The sequence below is a fragment of the Leptosomus discolor genome, chromosome 1 (assembly GCF_034619465.1).
Source record: "Leptosomus discolor isolate bLepDis1 chromosome 1, bLepDis1.hap2, whole genome shotgun sequence".
Taxonomy (NCBI): domain Eukaryota; kingdom Metazoa; phylum Chordata; class Aves; order Leptosomiformes; family Leptosomidae; genus Leptosomus; species Leptosomus discolor.
The window spans coordinates 20,004,645-20,026,802 of NC_141391.1; the positions used below are offsets into that span (position 1 = coordinate 20,004,645).

The 22,158-nt window shown below is 38.4% G+C and overlaps 1 protein-coding gene across 1 annotated transcript in view; it reads right to left on the bottom strand.

Annotated features, from left to right (window-relative positions):
* XPO4 (exportin 4) overlaps positions 1-22,158 on the bottom strand; it is a 75,188-nt gene that overhangs the window by 20,446 nt on the left and 32,584 nt on the right. The window contains exons 5-9 of the mRNA XM_086481814.1: positions 15,001-15,117; positions 14,060-14,213; positions 5,182-5,294; positions 2,638-2,795; positions 2,197-2,371 (exon numbers count right to left, since the gene is read on the bottom strand). Of these exons, the coding sequence (XP_086337940.1) occupies positions 2,197-2,371; positions 2,638-2,795; positions 5,182-5,294; positions 14,060-14,213; positions 15,001-15,117 (717 nt within the window). The remainder of the gene's footprint in view (positions 1-2,196; positions 2,372-2,637; positions 2,796-5,181; positions 5,295-14,059; positions 14,214-15,000; positions 15,118-22,158) is intronic.

Consider the following 22,158-nt stretch of genomic DNA (forward strand, 5'->3'; position numbering starts at 1 on the left):
TGCTGCACTTCGGATTTCTGAAAAGTTCCAGAAATATTATCTGAGGACTCACTGAGCCAAACATACAGAGTAGTTTATCTATCAAAAGCTCTTAATTATGGACAGTACAAGAGCTCACAGGTGTCACTACAACCAGCCTATGCAAGAAGCTTGGGGAACACATTAACCATGTCTGGAACATTCCTAAACCAAAAGATTGTTTTCAGGGATGCAAAGTAGTATTTCTACAGGCACGGCACACAGTACCATTATACCACCTGGATTAAGTCAGCAATAACTGAAAAGTCTCGGCAGCATGCCTTATTGCTGACACACTGTTAAGGTGTAAGAATTATTTTTTTGAAGTTCCATCACCACAGAATTCTTTATCATCCTGGAAATCAGAGAAACAGCATGAAGCTGAGATATCTCTAAGAGCTATGACAGAATGGAAGGGGTGAAAGTATAATGTTTCTTTCTACAAAATGATTCTATGATTACAGGACGGAGAAAATTCTCTCTTAAAACAAAAAAATCTTGCATTATCTCTTTCTGATGTTGACAAATCTGAGAATATTTAAGTTTAATACTGAAAAGCCTTTCTTCAGCAAAAACTATGTAATTATGTAAGTGTAGGCAGCAACAGTTTACAAGGCATAACTGGCCAGTCATTTCCAAAACAAACTTTGTACCAAATAGTGGCACAAGCTACCTTACACTTTTGCTGAGAGATGAAGTGTTTTGAACGGTGTTGTGTTGAGCATGGTTTTCATTAAACATGGTTGCATACTCTAGCTGTCACGTAACAAGAGGCTAATTGAGGAAACAGCATCCCCTTGGTCCCTTTAAATGACAGGTGCCTATGGGTTTGCTGAATCTTTTCTATTAAGGCTTCAGGAACATTCCTAACTGTGTTGGTGAGCACCAGAACATACGTTCAATGTTCTACTAGAAAATACAATCTTAGAGCCATCGAATGGTTTGGGTTGGAAGGGACCTGAAAGACCATCCAGTTCCAACCCCCTTCCATGGGCAGGGTCACCTTCCACCAGACCAGGTTGCTCAAAGCCCCATCCAGCCTGGCCTTGAACACTGCCAGGGAGGGGGCAGCCACAAAATCTGAAAAGCAGGGCAAGTTTTGAAAGTAGCTGCATTTTAGATTCTAAATTTAATCACCAATTTTTTGATTAAGACAAGAACACACTTGAAAGTTGAAGTGCGTGCTGGGCCAAACGTAATGCATTTTAACCTTGCAGCAAAGACACGATCTAGTGCTCGGCAATGAATGCTAACTAATACGCCTGTGATCTCTGGTAAAGAAACACATCCACCCACTTTATAACTAAATACTCCTATAACTGTTTTCAAACTCAGGTAATTAAGCCCAGTAAGAATTCATACTCTTTGATGATAATGGGGCAATAGTGGCTGATCTCTTGGTAGTCTCATGTTAAAAATCAGTAGCTACTACACAAATAGCTTGAGTGAAGGTTATTCGCCTTAATTCTTCTGGGCTTTTCTCCTTAAACCAGGTCTCCTTAGAAGGTTTTATTTGTAATGCAATTTTTAGAAGCAGAAGACTTAAGAGTATCCCAACTGCTCTGTAATGTTACAACCAAAGTTTGAAAGTAAACAAACAGAAAAAAAATCCTCTGAATTCCTGTGCTAGATTCGTACACAGAATTATCATCTGAACCGTGTCAGCAATGAAGGAATGATTTGAACAGTTTATAAGTACAGGGTTAACAACAGATCTTAACAGCTACATTCACTTAAAACAGAAGTTCCTAACTCAGAACTCTTGACAGAAGTTAAGTTTCAATTTGTCCATATGTTCATGTAGTCATTTTAAGCTTTCAGGACTTTAGCTCTTTCATTATCTACAACAGTTTTCAGAGAAGTCCTACAAAAGCAAGTCAGCAATATTTAAAGACTTTAATATTTTTAAATTAATCCATTCTTTTTAAAAAGAAAATACGAGACAAGTGCTTTAAATCAAAACAGTCTGAAAGATGCACATTGTGTGTAAGTCTGTTCGTTATGTTGTTTGAAATAAAAAGAAAAACCTCTCAGACCCGATTTCAGAAATATCTAGAACAAAACCACTGAATTCACAACAGTTATTAATAAACCAGCCAAATTCGCACGTCACTTATGCTTATCACAGATAGAGAGAAACAAAAAAAGGCTACCTACTCTTTGAGAGCAGATACTTACCACTTCTTCCAAGGCAGCACTTCTTCCAAAAGAACAAGTGAGGTGTGCAAGGCAGTTAACAAATGAAGAGAAAAGTTCATTTGGAATGGCAGTTAAAATATTGCGAGGAAATACAGTTATCAGGTTGCTGATAATACTGGAAATTCCCACTGCTTCAGAGTCTTCTATTTCAATTCTATAGGTAGAAAGAGCAGTTAAGTTTTTTTACTATTACGAAAAATGCTAAAAGTGAATTGATTTTGTTGATATGTTTTCAACCTACTTCACATTACTTAAGCGCCACCTACTTTAAACTGCCTTTTCTTAATTTCAGTAACCCAAAAGTAAGCAGAAATTACACCCAGAAATAAGCAAGCCATACCAGTTCTCCACGCAGATATGCTACGCTCCAAACTAAAGATTAAAAGATGCCATCTAAATTTAGAGAGCAGGCATACATACCCATTGATAGTATTCAGTAATCCCTCAATGAAGTGTGCCAGGTAATCAACTTGTGAGCCTTCATCGGGAAAGACTGGCCCATGCAAAGATGCCAGCTGTGCGAGGCACTGTAAGGAATCTTGGGCCATATCTGTATCTTCTCTGATTTTTCGATGTACCTTTCAGGAAGTGAGATAGTTAATAATACACGGAAAATAGGGTGTTCTTACAACAGTCACATGGCTCTCAATCCAAAAGAGCACATACCAAAAAAAGCTTACTATAACTTCCATTCAGTCTGAACTGCAAGGGTTTCTACAACTCTCTAAACCACAGTAAATGTCAAGATCGTGACTCAGCTCTCAAAATCGCAAGCCTTGAATTAACTCCCTGAAACTAACATTTAGTTAAGTCTCACCTACATGTTGAAAATTGAACTGTCTACTGGCTGTTACGTCTTAAAGAGAGAAACAGATGCCAGCCAGTCAGACATACTGCTCCTTCTAAAAACAGCAATAATGACAGTCATCTCTATTATGCTAACTATGCCTAGGCTACGGAGTCTTGCTAAAGTTAGTCAACAAGTTCAATCAAGATTATATAGATGCTGCTTTAGCAGAGGTAAACACTGAAGACATACAAAAACGAATGCATCACTTCCTTGGCAGCACCCGTTCATTATACAAGGCCAACAGTAATCTTCCCGCATTTCTGTGAACTGTTATGTCATTACTTCTGTTGGTGAGACTTTCTAGATTCAAATCTTAATATTTCAGTCATCATATTCTCATATATTTATTTTAGTTGTCAAGTGCAGATTTAAAGAATTTTCTTCAGCTCATGCCTCCTATTTTTTCACATAAGATTTACTGAATAAATAAATACAGGGTAGCTTTTTCACCCAGAAGCAAATCTAGTTAAATCATTTCAGCAAAGTTACACATAAAAGTACAGTTAAAACACTAACCATTTCTCTGTGGCGTTATAGTTGCAACTTCCCCCAACTCATAACTAGTTGGATTAGCTGCACAGTTAATCTCTGAGAGATCAAACTAGAAGGAGAAACAAACCCTGCAACAGAAATACCCCTCCTAATATACATCCCACACTAGGCTGAGATTAGAACTGAAGGCTCCCTCTTTAACATGGCAGTCCTGCCAACTTTTGCAAGGTTATTAAAATTTCTCAGATCAGATAAATGAATATAAATTACTACCATTCACTTACATTACTTCAAATAGCAAACTAATACTAGAAGCCTCAACCATTGCAAATCAGGAATCTAAAACCAAAACTGCCAGCATACTGCCCTGGCTAGCACACATCCAACAATAATCAAATACAGGCGAGTTTTGGTTATGATTAAGTAAAATGCAAGTGTATTAAAACAATTCTGCATGTTATTCAAAACATTATTTTTATCATGAGTAAGTAATTGTAAGCCAACCAAAGAAATAGGTATCCAACTCCAACAACTTCATACTATTAAACGAGGAAGGGTTAATATGTAAGCCAAAAAGATATTTGCATGTGGAGGTTCACAGCTGACAGTAGCAACTGTCTGGGTAGTCTAGACAGCTGTTCAGATTGTGTGTAGCCGCTAAGAGTTCTGCCAGTGATTTTTTCACCTTTTCAAAACTGCTGGAACAGATAAACTTGCAGTCAAAAAAATATTTTTTAAAAATCTAATTTCTCAAAAAAATCCTATAACTAAGGACACGTAGCTAAACACGTATCAGACAACTCTCAAGAAGCACAGGAGAGTTACACTTACTTTGTCTAATAACGACTTTGTCCAAGTTTTGAGCACATTATTTCTCTGCTTTGCAAAAATGAAAATAGCCTGAGAATGATGAATTCTCAGGTCCCAAGAGACGTAACGAGATAAGACAGCATAGTAAACGAATTTATAAGCCAATATATGTTGCTGCTGCAGTAACTCCTAGCTAAGTCTCTCAACAGTTGTAGAAAGAAAACAATACTAGTTTTACCCAGTTTGAGTATCATGGGGTTTTTAAGTTACAGAAATTGAGTACTACACTCCCTTCTCCTAACTCTACCTCTTCCCCTCCTAACTTAATCTACTTTAACTTGTTTGGATTTACTTTGTGCTGAGGAAAGATGCAGAATTCTGTATGCTGAAACTTGCTAGAAAACTGCAACTACATTACTTATTTTCAGCTGTTCATTGAGCAAACACTTTAAGATCAGCAAACACATACTGTTCATTTGATCTTTTGTGAGAGCCGTTACACCTTATCTAAAATACATACTCTACTACTACTCATCGCGCTTGGTTTCGTTTGATGAGTACATGTCTAGATAACTACACACCTTTTTCTTTTGTTAATGGTAATCAGTTTAAAACAATAAATATATAGGCAAAAATACATATTCGGTAAACTAGGAAAAACACAATACTTCTGTCTGCTTTGATAAGCAAGCTGAAGTCAACAGAATCAGTCCTACCTGATGCAAAAGGAGAGTCCAACAATACAGTTTTAGAACAGGAAGGAGCTGCTTTCCTTGTGGTCTGGACTATGAAAGTTGAAGAAAGAAACTTACTGTAAAGAAAAGCTCCATAACTCTGCTGTCCAGGAGGGTCTCACGCCAGGATTCTGTTGGCTTTAGCATCACATTTTGTGAGGATTCAAACATAGCTATATAATGTCTGCCCAGTTATCTGGTGTCAAGGTCAACAATAACATTCCTACTTGGCTTTAAAAAAATCCTAGATACAACAGGATCCATTCAGAAAGAATGTAATGGAAACAAACTTTAAGCCTCTTCACATACACAGCATAATTCATGCATGAGGCCAAGGAATAAAAGGTATTAAGTATTGAAAAAAAGAATGCTCCAGGAATGTTAGATAACAGTTTGATCATAATTATGAGACATACCATAGTGATACGATCACTTTGATAACCAGGGTGTCTAATGTGACACAGCGAGAAGGGAAAAAAGCAACCGCAATTAACAGGTGTTAAAATTTATGCAAAATAGGAAATAATTTTCTAAAAAATTTTCCTGGCAGCTTTTAAAAAGGCCTTACGATAGCTAAAGATAGCGCATTGAAATCTATATCCTATTTTTCTAAATAGCCAAATACGCGTCACAGAATGCAGACATGTTAGCCCTGCATTAATCTACATTTTTTAATCACGCTGGGAAGAACAAAAGCACAAGGCACCGCAAGGCATCGTCATATTAAACACATGTCTGTAAGCGACGCGCATTAAAAGCACGCACACCGCAAAGCACGATTTTGCTGCACTTGTTTCTGTTCTTATCATGTGTTTTCGCATAACTCAATTTACAAAATTCTGCAGGTGCTCTAGTACAGAAAAACAGACGAGCAAGAAACATATAAACAAGCAGGTTACACTCTCTGTCAGTCTGATCATGCAGAAGAATGCTTATCAAAGATTTTTGAGAGTGCTTCCTTCTGTAACACCCCCCAATCCAAGCAGCAGTAGAACTGCTTTAACTCTGCAACTTACATTTTACTACATCTTTTTTAAACCCTTCATTATCCTCTCTGATCCTTTTCTAACCCAACCATCGGAATAAGTAACAGCAAGCTTACTTATTGGTAACGAACTGCATTAACTTTTGTACTGTGAGTCATCAGGTATTATAAAGAACATGTATCAAAAAGTACTTAGGTGTCTAGAAGAAAATAAATTTCACAATGGTATCATCCAACTTTTGATGGGTTTTGTTTAAGAAAACAATACATAAAGCAAACATTTAGCTTAATGTGAAGAACTGTGGCACAAGGCAGGATGCACGACTTTAGTTTATTTACACTTGCCTTCTGAGTTCTGCCAAAACCAGAAATTCCTAACAACTCTGTGCAGAACCACATTCCAAAAAAGTGAGTTTTTCCACAGCACAGCATCAAGTGGACCTTCACTGGCGGTACGTGTCCAGAACTGTTGTCAGCACGTTATAATGCATAAGAACAATCAGGGATTTTCACATTAGTGCAAAACAAAACCAGTTTCACCATTTTCAAAATTATCAATGTGTGTTGAACCATAACAGATCTGCATTATTTCAGACGAGCAAAAACTAAAAATTACAGAATTGTCTATTTTACTTCCATCTGAAGATGGATGTCATTTAAGTGATCAAAAATGCTTCGGTGCTCCCAGATGAAAAAAAAATAAACATGGGCAAATTATCACATGCAAACATCCTTTATCAGGAGTAGTATTACAAATTAAAACTATTTTTTTCTGGCAAATTAAGCTATGCTTTTTTTCCTTTTCATTTGGAATGTTTTAGGAAAACCTTTATTTTTAAATTCTTTATTGACGAGAGTGTCTTTTGCTGTAACTTTCCAATAAAAAATTGGCTTGGAACTACATCAATGTCAGAAGATGATCATAGATACATTATCGGTCTCTGAAAATCATTTTGCTCTTTATTAGGTTGAGTGTACAGAGGGGACTAGCTACATAACACTTTTCATGTGGAATGAAAGAAGGGCTAGTTTGCTGTCACTATTTTAACAAGCCTCAGTATTTAGCAGCCTTATCCTGTTATTTTTAGTACTGTTTCTCACGCTAATGGACTGATGACACATCTGACAATAGCAGATTTGTGGGTAAAATATCTGTTCACTGAACAACACAAATTATGCCTGCACCTACCATGGAGATCTTACAGCCATTCTCCATTACGTACTAGATGTACGCAAACACTAGGGTAAGTTGGCTGTGGAGATGCTTGCCACCATGAAATACTTCAACTTACTTTGTGCTGTGGTTCAGCCTTATTAGCAGCAGTCCGGTTATGCCAAATCTTAAAAAATGGCACTAATTACCCAGTACATGGGTGTACACAGGACAAAGACAGTCTTCATCATAAAAAAAATAATTTACTTCTCAATACTTATGAGGAAACAAAAAGTACAGAACTAGCACAACACCGTTGTAAGCGCTCAAGCCTTAACATAAACTCACAATAAGCATAGATCAGTCTACTATGACATCCTGGAGAGTTTGGGGTTTGTTTGTTCGTTTGTTTTTTAAGTGAAAAACAATTGTAAACTATTTCTGGTAATAGATACAAGTGTTTGCAACATTCTCAAATCTAAGAAAGAATGAGTAACTCGCATTACAGTTCACTTTGAATGATACAGAAATCCAAGCTAGGAAACAGCTACCAGAAGCATAGCAATGTTTCCCCCAGTTCACAAGACTTTGGACACTGATTCCTACAAACACTAGAAACTTCTGCTTGAATTGGAATGGACTATTCAATAAGATGTACCAAGCTCTACTGAAAAGTGTAAGACTATAACTAGGTGCCTTTGTGTATGATACAGCTCACTAATTAGTGCCTAAAGAGGACGAAGAGAAGACCATAATGTCCAAGACAAATTTTCTTTCATCTTAGCCTATATTTATGTATGTAGACATTAGCTCTATGCTTAGTTTTGCTTAATGAGCTGGAAAAATAAGAGTAATCTTTTTAAAGTTATAAATTTGTAAATTTTAAAATTGTGATTTGGAAAAAAAAATTGAAGTTTTATATGCTTTTTGGTGGACATATGAAAAACAAATAAAATAGATGATAAACAAATATGTAGTTTTCCTCCCACTCTTTGCCTCTGTCCCAGGAAGGGATCAATGGGCAAAAGACAAGCATCAAAATACTTCATATCCTAAGGCAGCCATGAGGGATTAAAACATTTCACTTCAGGACTTCCCACAAATTCCAGTATCTAAAAATGGACCTCACAGTCTTTTTCCTAAGAGAAGCAAGGCTTGCCCTTCCACATTAGGAACTCAAAAGTCAAAGCTGCGATTTCTTCTGCCAGACCCCCACTCACAAATTTGTCCACAGGTGCAAAGAACGACTCAGAAATGGAGGGAAAACTGGTGTGCTAAGGCCCAAATATCTTTCTTAGAAGTTGTTTTATAATGACTTTACCTTGTTGTTTGGAACATTTCTGGAGAGCTTTGTGTCAGTCTTAGACTTGTATTTTACAAATAAAAAACTGCATTGGAAAGGTAACTTCTTGGAAATCCGCCATCCAGCATTGTAATGCTAACATACTGATTTTATTTGGCTATTTAAGACCTCCTCTGGCTTGCTAGCTAGTCAGCCAAGCACATGGGATGAGTCTAGGAGCAACTGTCTAAAACTGGTGCAGAGGCTTGCTGCCCCCTATGGAGAAACGCTTCACAAATCTTTATATAGCTTATGCTCTCAGCAAACACATCCAGCATCCAGGAGAAGGAACGTTCGCTTAAATATTTAATTATTAAACACAAGTATTCTTAACTGTCAGAAGAATGAAACAACTCCTTTCTGTTGGAGACGCTGGACTCAGATTGCAGCAACAGGCATAGGAAGCGTAGGAAGACCCAAGCTAATTTTAAAACTGGCCAGTTCCGGAGCTGCTAGCGGTGTGGCCATGCCAGTACCAAGTCTCATGTTGACACCCAAGTGGATTCTGCAACTCCTGCTACATTTTGCTGCTGTGGTTACACAGCTAACAGTATTCAAGCTAATCGCTTTAAGCCTAACTTACACTTAAAGCACCTATGCAGAAGTGACTGCCATGCAGATGCAGCTCGAGTCACGCCTTTCCACTATATACTGGCTGCCATCTAGAAGCTGATGACAAATCACTGCAAAACTGGAAACCACTAGGGCAAGAGAGCGGCAGAAGAAAAAAACCCAATATATTTTATCAGTTCCCTTTCCTAAAAAGGGTCATTGTTGGTCTCTCTTCCTCTTCTGATACTACCGCTTTTAAGATGCTCTTACATTGCAAAGTGATTTCAGAATTCATTCAGGAAACCACAAATGATGAAACACTAATTGTTAAGAAGTTCACCATCAAGACAAACATGTTTAATGGAATTGCGACCAAATTCAGGAGATCTGTCAATTTTCTTGGTTTTGCCCAACTTTGTCTTAAAAAACTGCTAGAAAGGATTGTCAAGAAAACACATAGTACCCTAGAAATAATTTCTAAACATCAGGGATTTCAAGGTGAGGTCAGTTTTCACCTAAGAGCGATAAGTCTGATAAAAGTAAAATCCGGCTGTCTTTTGCACTTTCTTATATACAGCCATTTTAGTTACACTGAATTTTTCTTTATATCCCAAAGAACAGCCAGGATAGTACCCCAACCCTTCATCTTTCAAAGACAGACTGCTGCAGTAAATTCAGGACAATCCCAGGCTGCTAACAAACACAAGGCCTAAGGAAAGCAGCCCTGCTGCTGTAGGAAATCTGTGTTGTTGCTCCTTGGTACAGTTCAATCATTTCTGTAGCTGCGCAACAAACCAAACTGGGGACCTCAACCTGCTAAACAAAAGTTTTCAACTAGGTGGTTCCCTGCTCAGTATCATGCTTATGTGAGGTGCTAGGGCAGGATGCTTTTTCAGCAGCAATGCCACCTTGAATCACCCCTCAAAACAAACCTGAAGCTTTCTGGAGCATTCTGTGTGTTTTTCATGCTCTTCTATTATATGTAACAGATGCTACCAATCTGTGTTGGACTGAGTTCAAATCCTGAAAGTCTGCAGAACTATATGGTTCACAGGATCTCCCAGAAAGGTGTCTCATTCTGGCTTGAGGTTTAAAAGACATTTTCAAAAACTGAGATATGAAGAGCTTTGTTCCTTTAACTGTGTGGCCGAGGAACTCACACACTTGAAGGAAAAAAAAAAAAAAAAAAAAATCAGACAAAAGCTTCAGTCAGTTCATACAATTGCCATGGCACCATTAATTTCAATGGAATGGCAGCGATGCACATTAGTGGAGTGCCTCTCATTAGATTTACATAACCTGCACTTTAAATCCAATCCTCTATTCTACATTCACTTGAAAATTTGCCAGCTTGCCTCCAAGCAAGTAGAGGCACCAAATCCAAAACAAGGACTAAAGCTCAAGTTCCTCTTTATTCACATACTATAATCCATATGTTAATGACTAAGGGCTAAGTAGTTCCATGACAGTTCCTAATGACAGATAACATAGGTCTTTTTATAGATGGGAGACAGCTGGACAAAAATCTTACGTCCTGCTTAAGAAGTTTTGCATTTGAGGACATTCATCCAAAGGCCATTAGAATGTGGCTGCCAAGAACAGATAAATCCCAAAGTCAAGAAGCGAGAAACCTCTCTGGAGATAAAAGAATATAAGATATATTTACATCCTGAGTCCACAGGACATGTGTCAGGCATATTCAGCTTCTTAATTGGAGACTTTGGACACTCACAATGTACTAGGAGTGAGATCCTTGTAAGGCTCTCTTAACAGAGGGCTGTACCTCTTAGTCCTGATCACCTGCGCTTCCTCAATTAGCCATAACATCCATTTAAGAAAAGATGAAGTTAAAACTAGCTCCATCTGAGTAAACAATATTTAGCCATGCTGTAACAGCACTGAAAAAAGAAACTCTATAGAAGCCAACATGCCACAACAGACTACCATATGTTCTTAGTACAAAATAGGAATCCTATGTTATTGTCATTTCCAACAGTACTGCCAAGAACCTCTGAAGCATCTGCAAACACTAGGTGAACTAATACCTTGAGGTAGCAGATAAAAATAACAACAGATGATTGCCTGTGTGTTCGAAAATGAAATGGAAGAAACTGCACATGACTGAAAGGAGGCCTCCTAGGTCACCTGCCCTTCCTATTGCAGGCACATCCCAAGACACCCGAAAAATACTGAGCTCCAACTTGAAAGTAGGTAGGTCCCAGCCTCTCTTCTTTCATTGCTCCAATGAGGTGGTTGCTCCAGAACGCATTTTTCATGCCAGCAATAGACAACACAGACATACTACAACTCTTCTCTTATGACTGGTGGCAGCGCTGTCCAAGACTGCGCTTAACAATGCAGCATGTACTAAGTTATCCTATAACAGCACAAGAACTCTTGAGAAGTCCCATGTTTTGATGCAGTTCTCACTCCCAACTTGGTGATTTAAATAACATGCCTCTTGTCAATGGTCACTGTAGAGTTAATGCACATCTATGCTACTTCCTTTTTTTGGAGATATAAGAATCTTCCTTAAGATTATGTACAAATACTGCAAATTACTGTTATGCTGCAGGGAATACCGAGAATCAATACTATCTTGCTGGGGAAATACCAGCTAAAGGAAAAAAAAGATGTATCTGTTGACACAATGGATCATTTTACTGCATGCTTCCAGTATTAAATTTATACCCATTGCTTCTGCATATGTACTGTCAAGATTTGGAAAGAGGATACCAAAAGGATACTAACTGATCGATCAACACAGCAATTCTTAAGTTCTTATGTAAAGTGCTATCTATTTATAAACTGCAGACAGTTTCACTACCCGTGTCCTAACAATCAACAGTTACTTTTAAACCAGTCTTCTTAAGGAAGAGACATTTATGCAACAATACAATCAAAATGGTGCTGTAAACCCCAACAGTTTCTGAATCTTCATCAGCCAAGACCTGCATTTGTCAAGGATGATTAAAGCCATTCCAACTTCTGTTTAAACAGGTTGCTACACAGAGGAGGGAGACCCAAGCTGGTGCTGGAATTCTTACAGCAAAATGAAATGTCTAATGGTAGAAAATGGTAAAAAGACGGTATCAAGTAGAGGAGAAACAAGATTCGAAACAGAACCATGTAAGAGCACTTGTGATGGTTCAGACTAAAGGTCCAGCCAATCTCTACAAGTGGCCAGAATTTAACAGCTGTAGTATCTAAAGTAGGCCAAGTAGTAGAAAACACTGTTAACCTTAAGCAGCAGTACAGCTTGTTTAGCTATTTCAATTAACACTTATTTACTAGCACCTATAGACTGAATCACTTCATATTATATAGAGGTATACATGAAAGCTCGAACTCCCAAGGCTCCACGTCTTTGTAAGTATCTAGCTCCACCTGTGTAAACCTTAGCCTAGGATAAAGTGCTCATGAAGAACTACAGCCTTCACTTTCAAACTGTAACAAGATCGGTATTTAGGACTACATCAGAGGTTTGCACAGACAAAGACTGAATTTCAGAGGGAACCACCACTGCATGACACAAGAGCATCTCCTTTCTATTTAAGACTACAGGTTAGGAGGAAAAAATAAAAAAGTGTCCACACATTATCTGAATCCTTACAAATCCCAAATCCTCTTCCAAAACTTTTTATAAGATGCAATAATTTGACTCCAGTCTCAGTCCCATAGGCGCATGCACTAAATGCCTCTCTGGACCCCTGCCAAATCAGTTCAGTGCTTAATAGGAGTGGAATATTTACTTTTAATCCATGGCACCTTCCATAAAGACAATATAACTGGTCTTCTGCTTTATAGTTGTGAACCAAGGAATATCCAGTTTCAAATAAATTTCATTTTTGCTGCTTGATGCACAATGAACAGAATCAAAGACAACAGAAACACACTGATAACACCTTCCGGCTATCAGACCAGGAAAGCAAATAAAATCCTTTGAAGTGGATTTGAAGGCAACATCAAGATTCCTGCACTATGTGTAACTTAGTAGCAATTTGAAAAGGTTTTAAGAAAAAAAAATTTATAAACCAGCTTAAAAATTTGGGTCTTGGAAAGTTTGCTGAGCATCTTAAAGACAGCCTAGCTATTAGAAGAGGCATTGCAATGTTTTACTGCAAGTGCAATCTTAACTCTGTATGAAATGGAAAATGTGATTGATTATTTCTACAATAGTCTTCTAGCCCCTTTTTTTCATCTGAGCATTTTTGTATCTTTTTACTTCTCTCCCTCACTAAGACTCTTTCTCATTCCCATTTCCTCCTCTACTTTCTATCTCCACTTTTCTCTGGACTTTGATAATTAGCACATCACAAAGATGTCAAAACAGAAGCAATGGCACCTGTGTAAAAAGGAGATGCCATTTCTCCTCTCAACTAGCAAATAGTTTTTCTTCAGACTGAAGAGAACCTATTACCTGTTCTGGTATATGACCATGATCTTTTATGGGGAGTTGGTTGAGCACGCACCTTCCTAGATGATGGGGCATTTACCTGCACCCTCCTCTTCTCTGAGGAAGAAGAGTAGTACAGATCAATTCTCCACATAAAAATTAAACAGAGGTTCAACCTCTTCACCATTTGCCACTTGGTTCTGCACTAAAAGCAGCATATTATGCTTCTCCTCTCCCCTGCACCAACTAGATAAACCATCAACCTGTAACTGGGGGCTGCTCTGCTGAACTAGTTTTGACTTTTGTATAAAACACTTTAAAACTGTAATGAAGAATGACAGCAGCTTCTGTATGTAAGCATCTGTTAGCAAGCATGGGGTGACCAAGAGCACTAATGGAAGAAAACATAAATCAAGAAGTAAATAAGGCTTTTAAGTTTTACATTTTTCTCTCCTTACAAAGACTTCACTTATCCAGTAGAAGAGACCCAAGTCAGCTGAAATGAAGGGCCTGACACTGAAAGGATATAATTTGGAGGAAGGAAGTTCCAGCTTAAGACCTGATTGGCTAGTGCAAGATAACGCTGAAACACTGAAGACATCTGAGCATTGAGGTTTTCACGTCTGCTGAATTCCTGAAGGACCTCTACTGTGAGCATGAAGATCTGCCGCAGATCGTCCTCCTACAGTCAGTACGAATACAATACATTAATAGAGTCTCTCAGTCATTAATTAAAATGTTGATTAAAAAGAAACACTTTTTACAAGAGAATTTTCTGGTTTCACCCTATTTTTCATTAAAATACAGAAAATATTCTGAAGTTGTCAGTCAGAACACCCCCACCTTTTGCCAAAATTAATAGATTTTGCTTGTAAAGAATAAGAAAAAAAAAATTGTCATAAATGCTAGTCATTAAAAGAAAAACTTAACAATATGTTTTTAACAACTGGTGGAGGAGAGGGTTGGTCTTTGGCATGAAAAAAAGTTGGTAAGTTGTTCCACAACATTCAGTTTAAAGCAATGCCTTCACAAAAACATTTCTGCCTGGCCAAACAATACATTTGAGACAACCAGACTACACCATCTGCAATAATATTTTTAAATACATAGCTCTCCTTGGCTTTAAACCAAAGCTATATTTAAGACTATCATTGTTCCACAGAGTATTCGTTTTGTTTGCAATTGGTAGCCAAGGAATTAAAAGAGTCCAACCACATAAAGATCTGTAGCTCTACGTTCATAAAATGGGCAAAAAGGGATTGCACCTTTTTGATACAAGTTTTTTAAAAATACATTATCAACTTTCCTGAAGTAGCCAGTATCTGCATTTATAACATAATATTTGTCCTATTAAATGCTGTTAGGCACGCACTGTACCTGAATGCACCTGGCACAAGAAAGTACTTCTGCTTCTCAATGTTTAAATTTTAGAAAGACAGGTAGCATATATTGATACAGAACTAGTTTACCTGAAATATACGTTTACAGTTACCATGGAACTCCATGCTTAGTCCAATGTTGCTGGTTTTACTTGAACTTGAGAACTCGCTCAACAACGCCGTTAAAATGGAACAGGCCAAAGTTTGCTATAAAAAAAATAAGGGGGAATAGTATAACTAAAAGATGTCCAATAACGTAATACCACCTACATTGTCCTTAGATTTTTTTTATTAGCATTTTTCTGTGACTATTACTTCAGTTTCTTCTAACACAAACTAGAACAAGTTAAACTTTCAGGAGTATAAATCCTTGGGTAAATCATCTCTGCAATCATCAAGGCTCCTCCATCCTTACAAAAGAAATTCACGTGTCTGAGCAAGATAAGAGCTAGCACCTGCGCAATCATCACTACAAAACTGAAACAAACTTATTGCAATCCATTTCCCAGCCGTGCTGTTTACTTTCTCTCCCTGTGCACAGTGCTTTACAGGTATTAGTTTCAGGGAAGATTCAGTTTCCACTTATTTCTATTGATCTAATAGTTCAGGTCACACTGAAGTTTTTTTTGGCCTTTCTTTGCATTTGCTACACTTACCGTGTTGGTGCTTGCCCATGTTTAGACCACCGAAAGTGATAAAAGCTAGTCAAAAGCAACACCTGCAATTCACCATCTACTAATATCTATTCCCTCTCCCCCCACCAAAAAAAAAGGAGAGGAATACACAGAAAGCTTCGGTGTTTGAAAGCTTGTGGATACTTCCCTCCAAAGCACAACATCCACAAGCCTCCGAAATAACCCTTGAAACTACTCTATTAGAATGGTGTCTCTGAAGTGATATAAAAATTGGTGAGAAAAAGGCATGTTAATTTTAGAGAGACAGATCCATGAAAACTGAAGGTTTAAGTGTCTTTTTCATTCTCAAAATTTAAGGTAAGGTAAATCAAATGCTTATGCTAAAACACAACTTAAAAGCCAGCTTTCCTTTATGAAACACACTGCTCCAGCCTTTGTTGCTGTTTTTTGAAATAAAAAAAGCTTTTTTTCCTGATGCCAAAGTCCAGTAACCATCATCACCAGTTTTAATACATTTTTTTGAACTGATCATTAGACAAAAAGGAGAGCAAATATTGTACAGTGGAGATGCAAGTAGTACTTCAGAAGTGTGCCCTACACTACTGTAAAAAGTACAATAGAAACTGTACACCGACAAAATGAAAACACTTCTTGTTAAAGAGATGTTCTTAACAAAAAACCTCAAAATTACTGGCTATCCTCGCAGACTGTTTGGAGCCAAGGTGCCAGGGATGGACAGAGGGATAGGAATTGTTAAAGGGTCATGCATGCCAGCAAGTGTCCAGGGGTTAAACAGAAATATGCACACTACCTCTGAACACCCGAAAGATTAAAGTGGAGATGATACTATTTATGCAAGCTCATACAACAGCTGAGACCAGTGCCATCCACCCACCAACTGCAACATCTTTGTTCAGAAATGCCTCTGAAGTCAGTACCTTGACCCCCCAGACAACTAGTTATCTTAGCCAGTATACACTAAATTAACATTCTTACTTGCTAAATAAGTCCCAGACAGATCGAACATAGTGGCTTCGTGGTAACATATGGGTTTTCTCTTCTACTACATAATAAAGCTGTGCAGTGGACCAGCATATTGCTGATCAGTTGCTGAATCCAAGCTTTCTCATTTCAAACAAACAACTATATTTCAGGTGATCTATTTTTCATCTACAATCACCAGTCACACGTCATCTATGATAAAAGCAATGTTTAGCCAGTGAAAAACAGCAGCACACTTCAAACTGCTCCAGCAAAAGTGCAATTTTGTCAGTTCTATACTAGACTTAGAAATACTTCTAATTAGCTCAAACATTTCAGTATTTTATTTCTAAATTTCTGTGTAAGCTATTTACACAATAAGTGTTTTTTATTTAGAGGAAACCCAATCTCGTCCAACATAAAAAAAAATAGTGTAGGCTAACACTGAGGTTTAAATCCAACATTAAAAGTTCCAGATGAAAAGAATTAATCTGGGTTAAAAAAAAAGGCAACTAAAAGAAAAAAAAACACCCCGAAGTTTGGCTCTAGAACAGCACTTCAGATAATACATGTTTTTAAAGGAATAATGCAAAGTTGCCAGAGATCACTGCTCAATTTCGTTATGCGCCAGGAGATGCAGAAGTCTCACGAGGCTCTTTAAACACTTTAAAATGCATGCTTTTATTTCATGCTTGAATTACTGACAAACTGATACTTTTCAGCTCAGAAAAGCCCTGATGTAAGGACATAATTAGTTGCAGTTACAAATCTATATAGTTTGAGGCTCTACAACATACCAGGATACCAAGTGGTATTAATGACGACAATGGCACAACAGCCTGGCTAAACAACAGCCTTGATAAAGCAGCCTGAGCAGTGACCTGCCCCCCTGATTTCAGTAAGAGCTATTTCAGCCCAGCTCACAGCGAACACCAGGGCACACCGCATCCCCTCTGCTCTCCTCCCTCCCACTGAATTCCCAGCATCCCACCAACTCCTTCACTGTGGTATTTCAATACCTGGGGTGCAAATCTTGCCCCACTCCCTCACCATCCCAGGGGCACTGTGTGCTTTATGGGCACATCCATGCCCTCCTGGCCCTATCTGCATCTACGTTTACCCCCTGCATCCATGAGGAATTGTTAAGTATTCCCATACATCCAGGTCACCAGAGCAGGAGAAGACCAAAGACAAGATATTGGCCAGTAACTTAAAATTTACTGCAACAACAGGCTGAGAGGAGATTGGTTTCCTAGAAGGTATGTGCCAACCCCCAGGAGTTTAGCGTACAGGCAAGAGCAGAGGAACAGATCTACACTTGTAACCAGCCCTTGCAATGTCAAGCATTTGCACAGAGCTGCATACAAAACCACCACTGCTTCCCAAAACTGCCATAAGACTATAGGAATCCATATACTGCTGTGCATATCAGTAAGATGGCCATTTTCATATGAATATTGACTAATGTTCTATATAAACTAATTAGCTTAAAAGAACATGTGCCTACCATCTGTTGAACTCTTCTGAATACACAGTAATACTTCAGAAACTCTGGAATAAAGCTTAAGTACACTTCACTCAAATTTTACTTTATGAAAGGTAACTTTACTGAAGTTTAACTACTAATATTTTGAAATAAATTTTTTAAATTTACATTATATTTGGTGTGAAGACACTAAGTACCTCAACACAAATGCAGGCTATTAGAAGAAAGATTACAAAAAAATCTGAAACAACATAATTTCAGATAAACCAATACCATTGTGCTCTGTGAAATAAAATTACTTCCTCTTACACATAATAAAACTGAACGCACTTAATACATGTAAAGTTCTAGGGTGGAGGGATTTTTTTTGTTGTTTTGTAGCGCATTTTTAAGGTTTTTGCCACACCACAGAAGAGATTAACAATCCAATTTAGTAATACCATACAGTATAAGTAGAAAATGCATGTGACACTGGGCAACATATTAAAAGTCGGATCTGAATGTCTACTGCACAGTAATGCCATTAACTTCATACTAGTAAGAGTACACCTCTGAACCTACTTTGACTCATTCACTAGCAATTTCACTAGTTCTGCCACAAGTACATACCCAAACAATAACCCCATCTAACAAAGTAAAATACTTCTCTTGTTGAGGGCGGACTGCCTCTGAGAATAGCTTGGCACTCACCCCAGTTAGCTTTATTACCAGGAATAAACTTTATGAAAGATCGCTATACATAAAATAGACTCTCAGCTGCTCAAACAGAAGATCAATGGGACTTGTGATAAGAGATTAACTTAGCAATCAGACACCCAGTAGTAACATCGTTTTAGTGGCTTTCTTTTTAAATTTTTCCAATAAAACACAGACACTGCAGAAAGACCATGCACCATTTTAACAGTAAACATCATTCATAAAACTCAGATGCAGAAGGTAAATGAAACTTATGCCTCCAAATGGAATGTCCCCTATAACAAAAGTTAAAGCCATAATATTTGAAGGGATTTCACACTTGTGCCTGGACTGCCCATGGAATAAGTGAACTGCTTCATTTGAGGGTAGTTAGGTTACAAAGCATCTGAAAGGAAGAAGAGTTCAAATACAGCTTAGGAAAAAATGGACATGTGGTACACCAGCTCTGAGGCAGAAAAGCCAACAGACAAAGCAGAATGATCTACAACACCCAAAATATTTCCTCTTTTCTGAAATTCAGAGCAGATATACAGCTAGGTTGTCAGAGGCTTCATTAAATCATTCATTTTACTACAAAACCTAAACTATCAAGCAACACCCCCCTGCCTTCTGCAAGTGTCATTTACACCTACAGAAAAATTAGTAAGTATATTTAAAAGAATAAAGGTCTCACCTGAACAGAGCAAATCATAACATCTACCCTGTTACGTTAGATCGCTACCAGCCTGAATACACATTTAAAGGATTTTTTGTCTCCATCCGTATAACGTAAACTCTGTTACTCAAACCAAAGGGAAGCCACAAGAAGCATTTAATAATATCCCTAAACCGGGTAATTTTAACTTTCACAAGAGCAGGAAGAATCAAAGAGTAAATCTATCAGATGTAGAATTTGCTGTGCTGCTTCTTAGGTGGTAAAATTCTGTAGCGAGAATGTGTCAAAAGCAATTTTAGCAAATAAATTGTTTCAAGCAAGGCTTCCTTTATAAAGGTGGTTACATACTTCTTCCCTAACGTCCTTGAATAGGCACAGCTGTATTTGCTAACATTTTCAGAGTACCTAAATCCCCAGAATGTAAACTGTAACTCCAAATGGAAAGGTTAGCAGGATGGCCGCAGGACCAAAAGAAACACCGTTATGTACACAGAGTAATCGGGGCCAATCCAGCTTTCCAACTTCTGAGTATTGCAACGGGGGCAGGAGGAAAACCCAGGGACCAAAGTAGTAGTTACCAACCAAAGCAAATCAGAATATATTCTGAAGAAATACAAGCAAGCACCAGGAAGAACCCACTAGATTTTATCTGTTTGTTCCTTCCCAAATGAGCCAACTGGTGGAAAAAAGCTGTAGAGCAGGGACAGGGTGATAGGAATAGGACTCACAGCTGCACTTTTGTGCTGTCAGCAGTAAGGGACTGGCTGGGCAGCGCACCCCTTTCCTCCCATTCCCCCTCCGCCACCGTGCAAAGACAGATGAGCAGCACCAGGTTAACACACCACACCCTACAGCGGCACAACGGGCAAGACCCTGCTTCCCTTCCTTGGGGGGAACAGGCAAACCAAGCAAGGGAAACCCCCAAGGCTGAGCTGAGAAAGAGAAAACCCATTCCTCCACGAATCACTGGGGGCCACAGGAAGATGATCTTGTGGCATGTGAAGCATGCAGGCTTTGGCCAAAGAGAGAAGTAGCAGCCTCTACTAATAACGGAAGAGGTCCGGGCAGAGTTTGCTGGAGCATAGGGTGCAAAACATGCTTTTCTTTGTTTCTCTGGGGACAGGAGAAGTTGTGAAGGAGAAATCATGGGGAAGAGAAAAAAAAAAGTAATCAAAAAAGTGGAAAAACTGAAAACTATTTATCTAGAGGTTACAGATCCTTTTCCAGGTTCTTGTCTGAAAGGCACCAGTGAATCTCCACTCCTGCAGTGGTTTAACGAACAAATCCAAGACTTCCAATTAAATTCAAAATAATGAATAGTAAGACTAGCCATGCAGCTTGCCATCAGTATCACCCAGCTTTATATATATCATCCTGTCAAGTGCGCTTTGGCAGGCAGGTGTCCCCTCTCCCCCCGCTTTTCCCAGTATTCATTCCTGGTCCTTCTTGCCTGCCTCTGCCTGCCATACTGTCAGATATGCCCAATGAGCTGCATTACCTGGCTGTGCTCCACAGCAGATCTGCTTAAAGAAAAAAAAAAAAAAAGAGAGGTTAGGAGGGAGAAGGCTGGTTGCACAGATCCAGTTTATTACTGAATGCATACCTTCAGAAGGGCAGTACCTCCAAGAGGAAGAGGGACTGCTCTAGGTGAACCTGCTTTAGCAGGGGGGTTGGACTAGACAATCTCCAGAGGTCCCTTCCAGCCCCCACCATTCTGTGACTAAATACCAAGAAGCTAGGGCCAATAAACTTCTCGCCTCAAGCCTGTTTATTTGTGTGTCACTGCAGTAATAAAAGAAATACAAGGGTAACATGCTAAAAGGCATAATTTCTTCCTTCCCAGTGAGTCCAAGGTCTACAGGTGAGGGCCTACACACCTGCACATCTCATGAGACACCAGAACTGAGGAAAAAAAGTGTCCTGGATGCCATACATAGAAGAGTGGGAACGCATCTCTCTCCTGGATCGTATCTCCTCACTTCCCAGCCCTGTCTTTGAAACTGTAGCTCTACTGTAAGTGATAATACTGGGAGCTATCAATTTCTAATATTAAAGTTATTAAGCAACTAACATGGAGCCTTGCTGCACTGCATCTCTTTACGGAAGCAGGCTTTCTTTAGAAAGAAAAATTGGAAAACTTTAAAAGGCACCCTGGTTAATAAAACTACTAAAAAATACTTACGTTTTAAAAGTTCTTTTACATTTCTATTACCAAGTTTTAACCTCATATTTGGAGTAGTTTCTGGATCCCTAAAATTCCCAAACCAATCTTTAACACACTAATTTAGGCCTTTATAGAGCACTTGTCAGCATGAAGGAAACAGCTTAAATATCCTGGTTTACCATCTGGTTTTTATACTCAACATGTCTCAAGGACAGTATGGTTCACAGGACAAGGTAATCATTTTATTAGACCAGAAGATACAGCTGAGGGTAGAGGGGGGGAAATTTACGTTTTTGTCAAAATGTAAAAGTCAACTCCTACCCTACCACGTGAGACAGCAACAGCTAGACAAGGATCCAGAAGTAAAATCCTTCTTAAAGAACAGAAATAAGAACTACAAATGCTAAATAAATGTAACTAGCTATCTTTGCAACCACTATTATTGATAGATTAATTTCAATTGAGATGAATGCCTGGAGCTCTGCTTATTAATATTTCCCGCTGTTCACATGAAATCCATTCACAGCACATTCGTCAGCAGTTTTAGGTAACCTGAAGCTTCTGAATCTCCTCTCTAGCCCAACCATGAACATTGGGAAACAGACCAACAAGAGATTTTAACAGAGTAGGA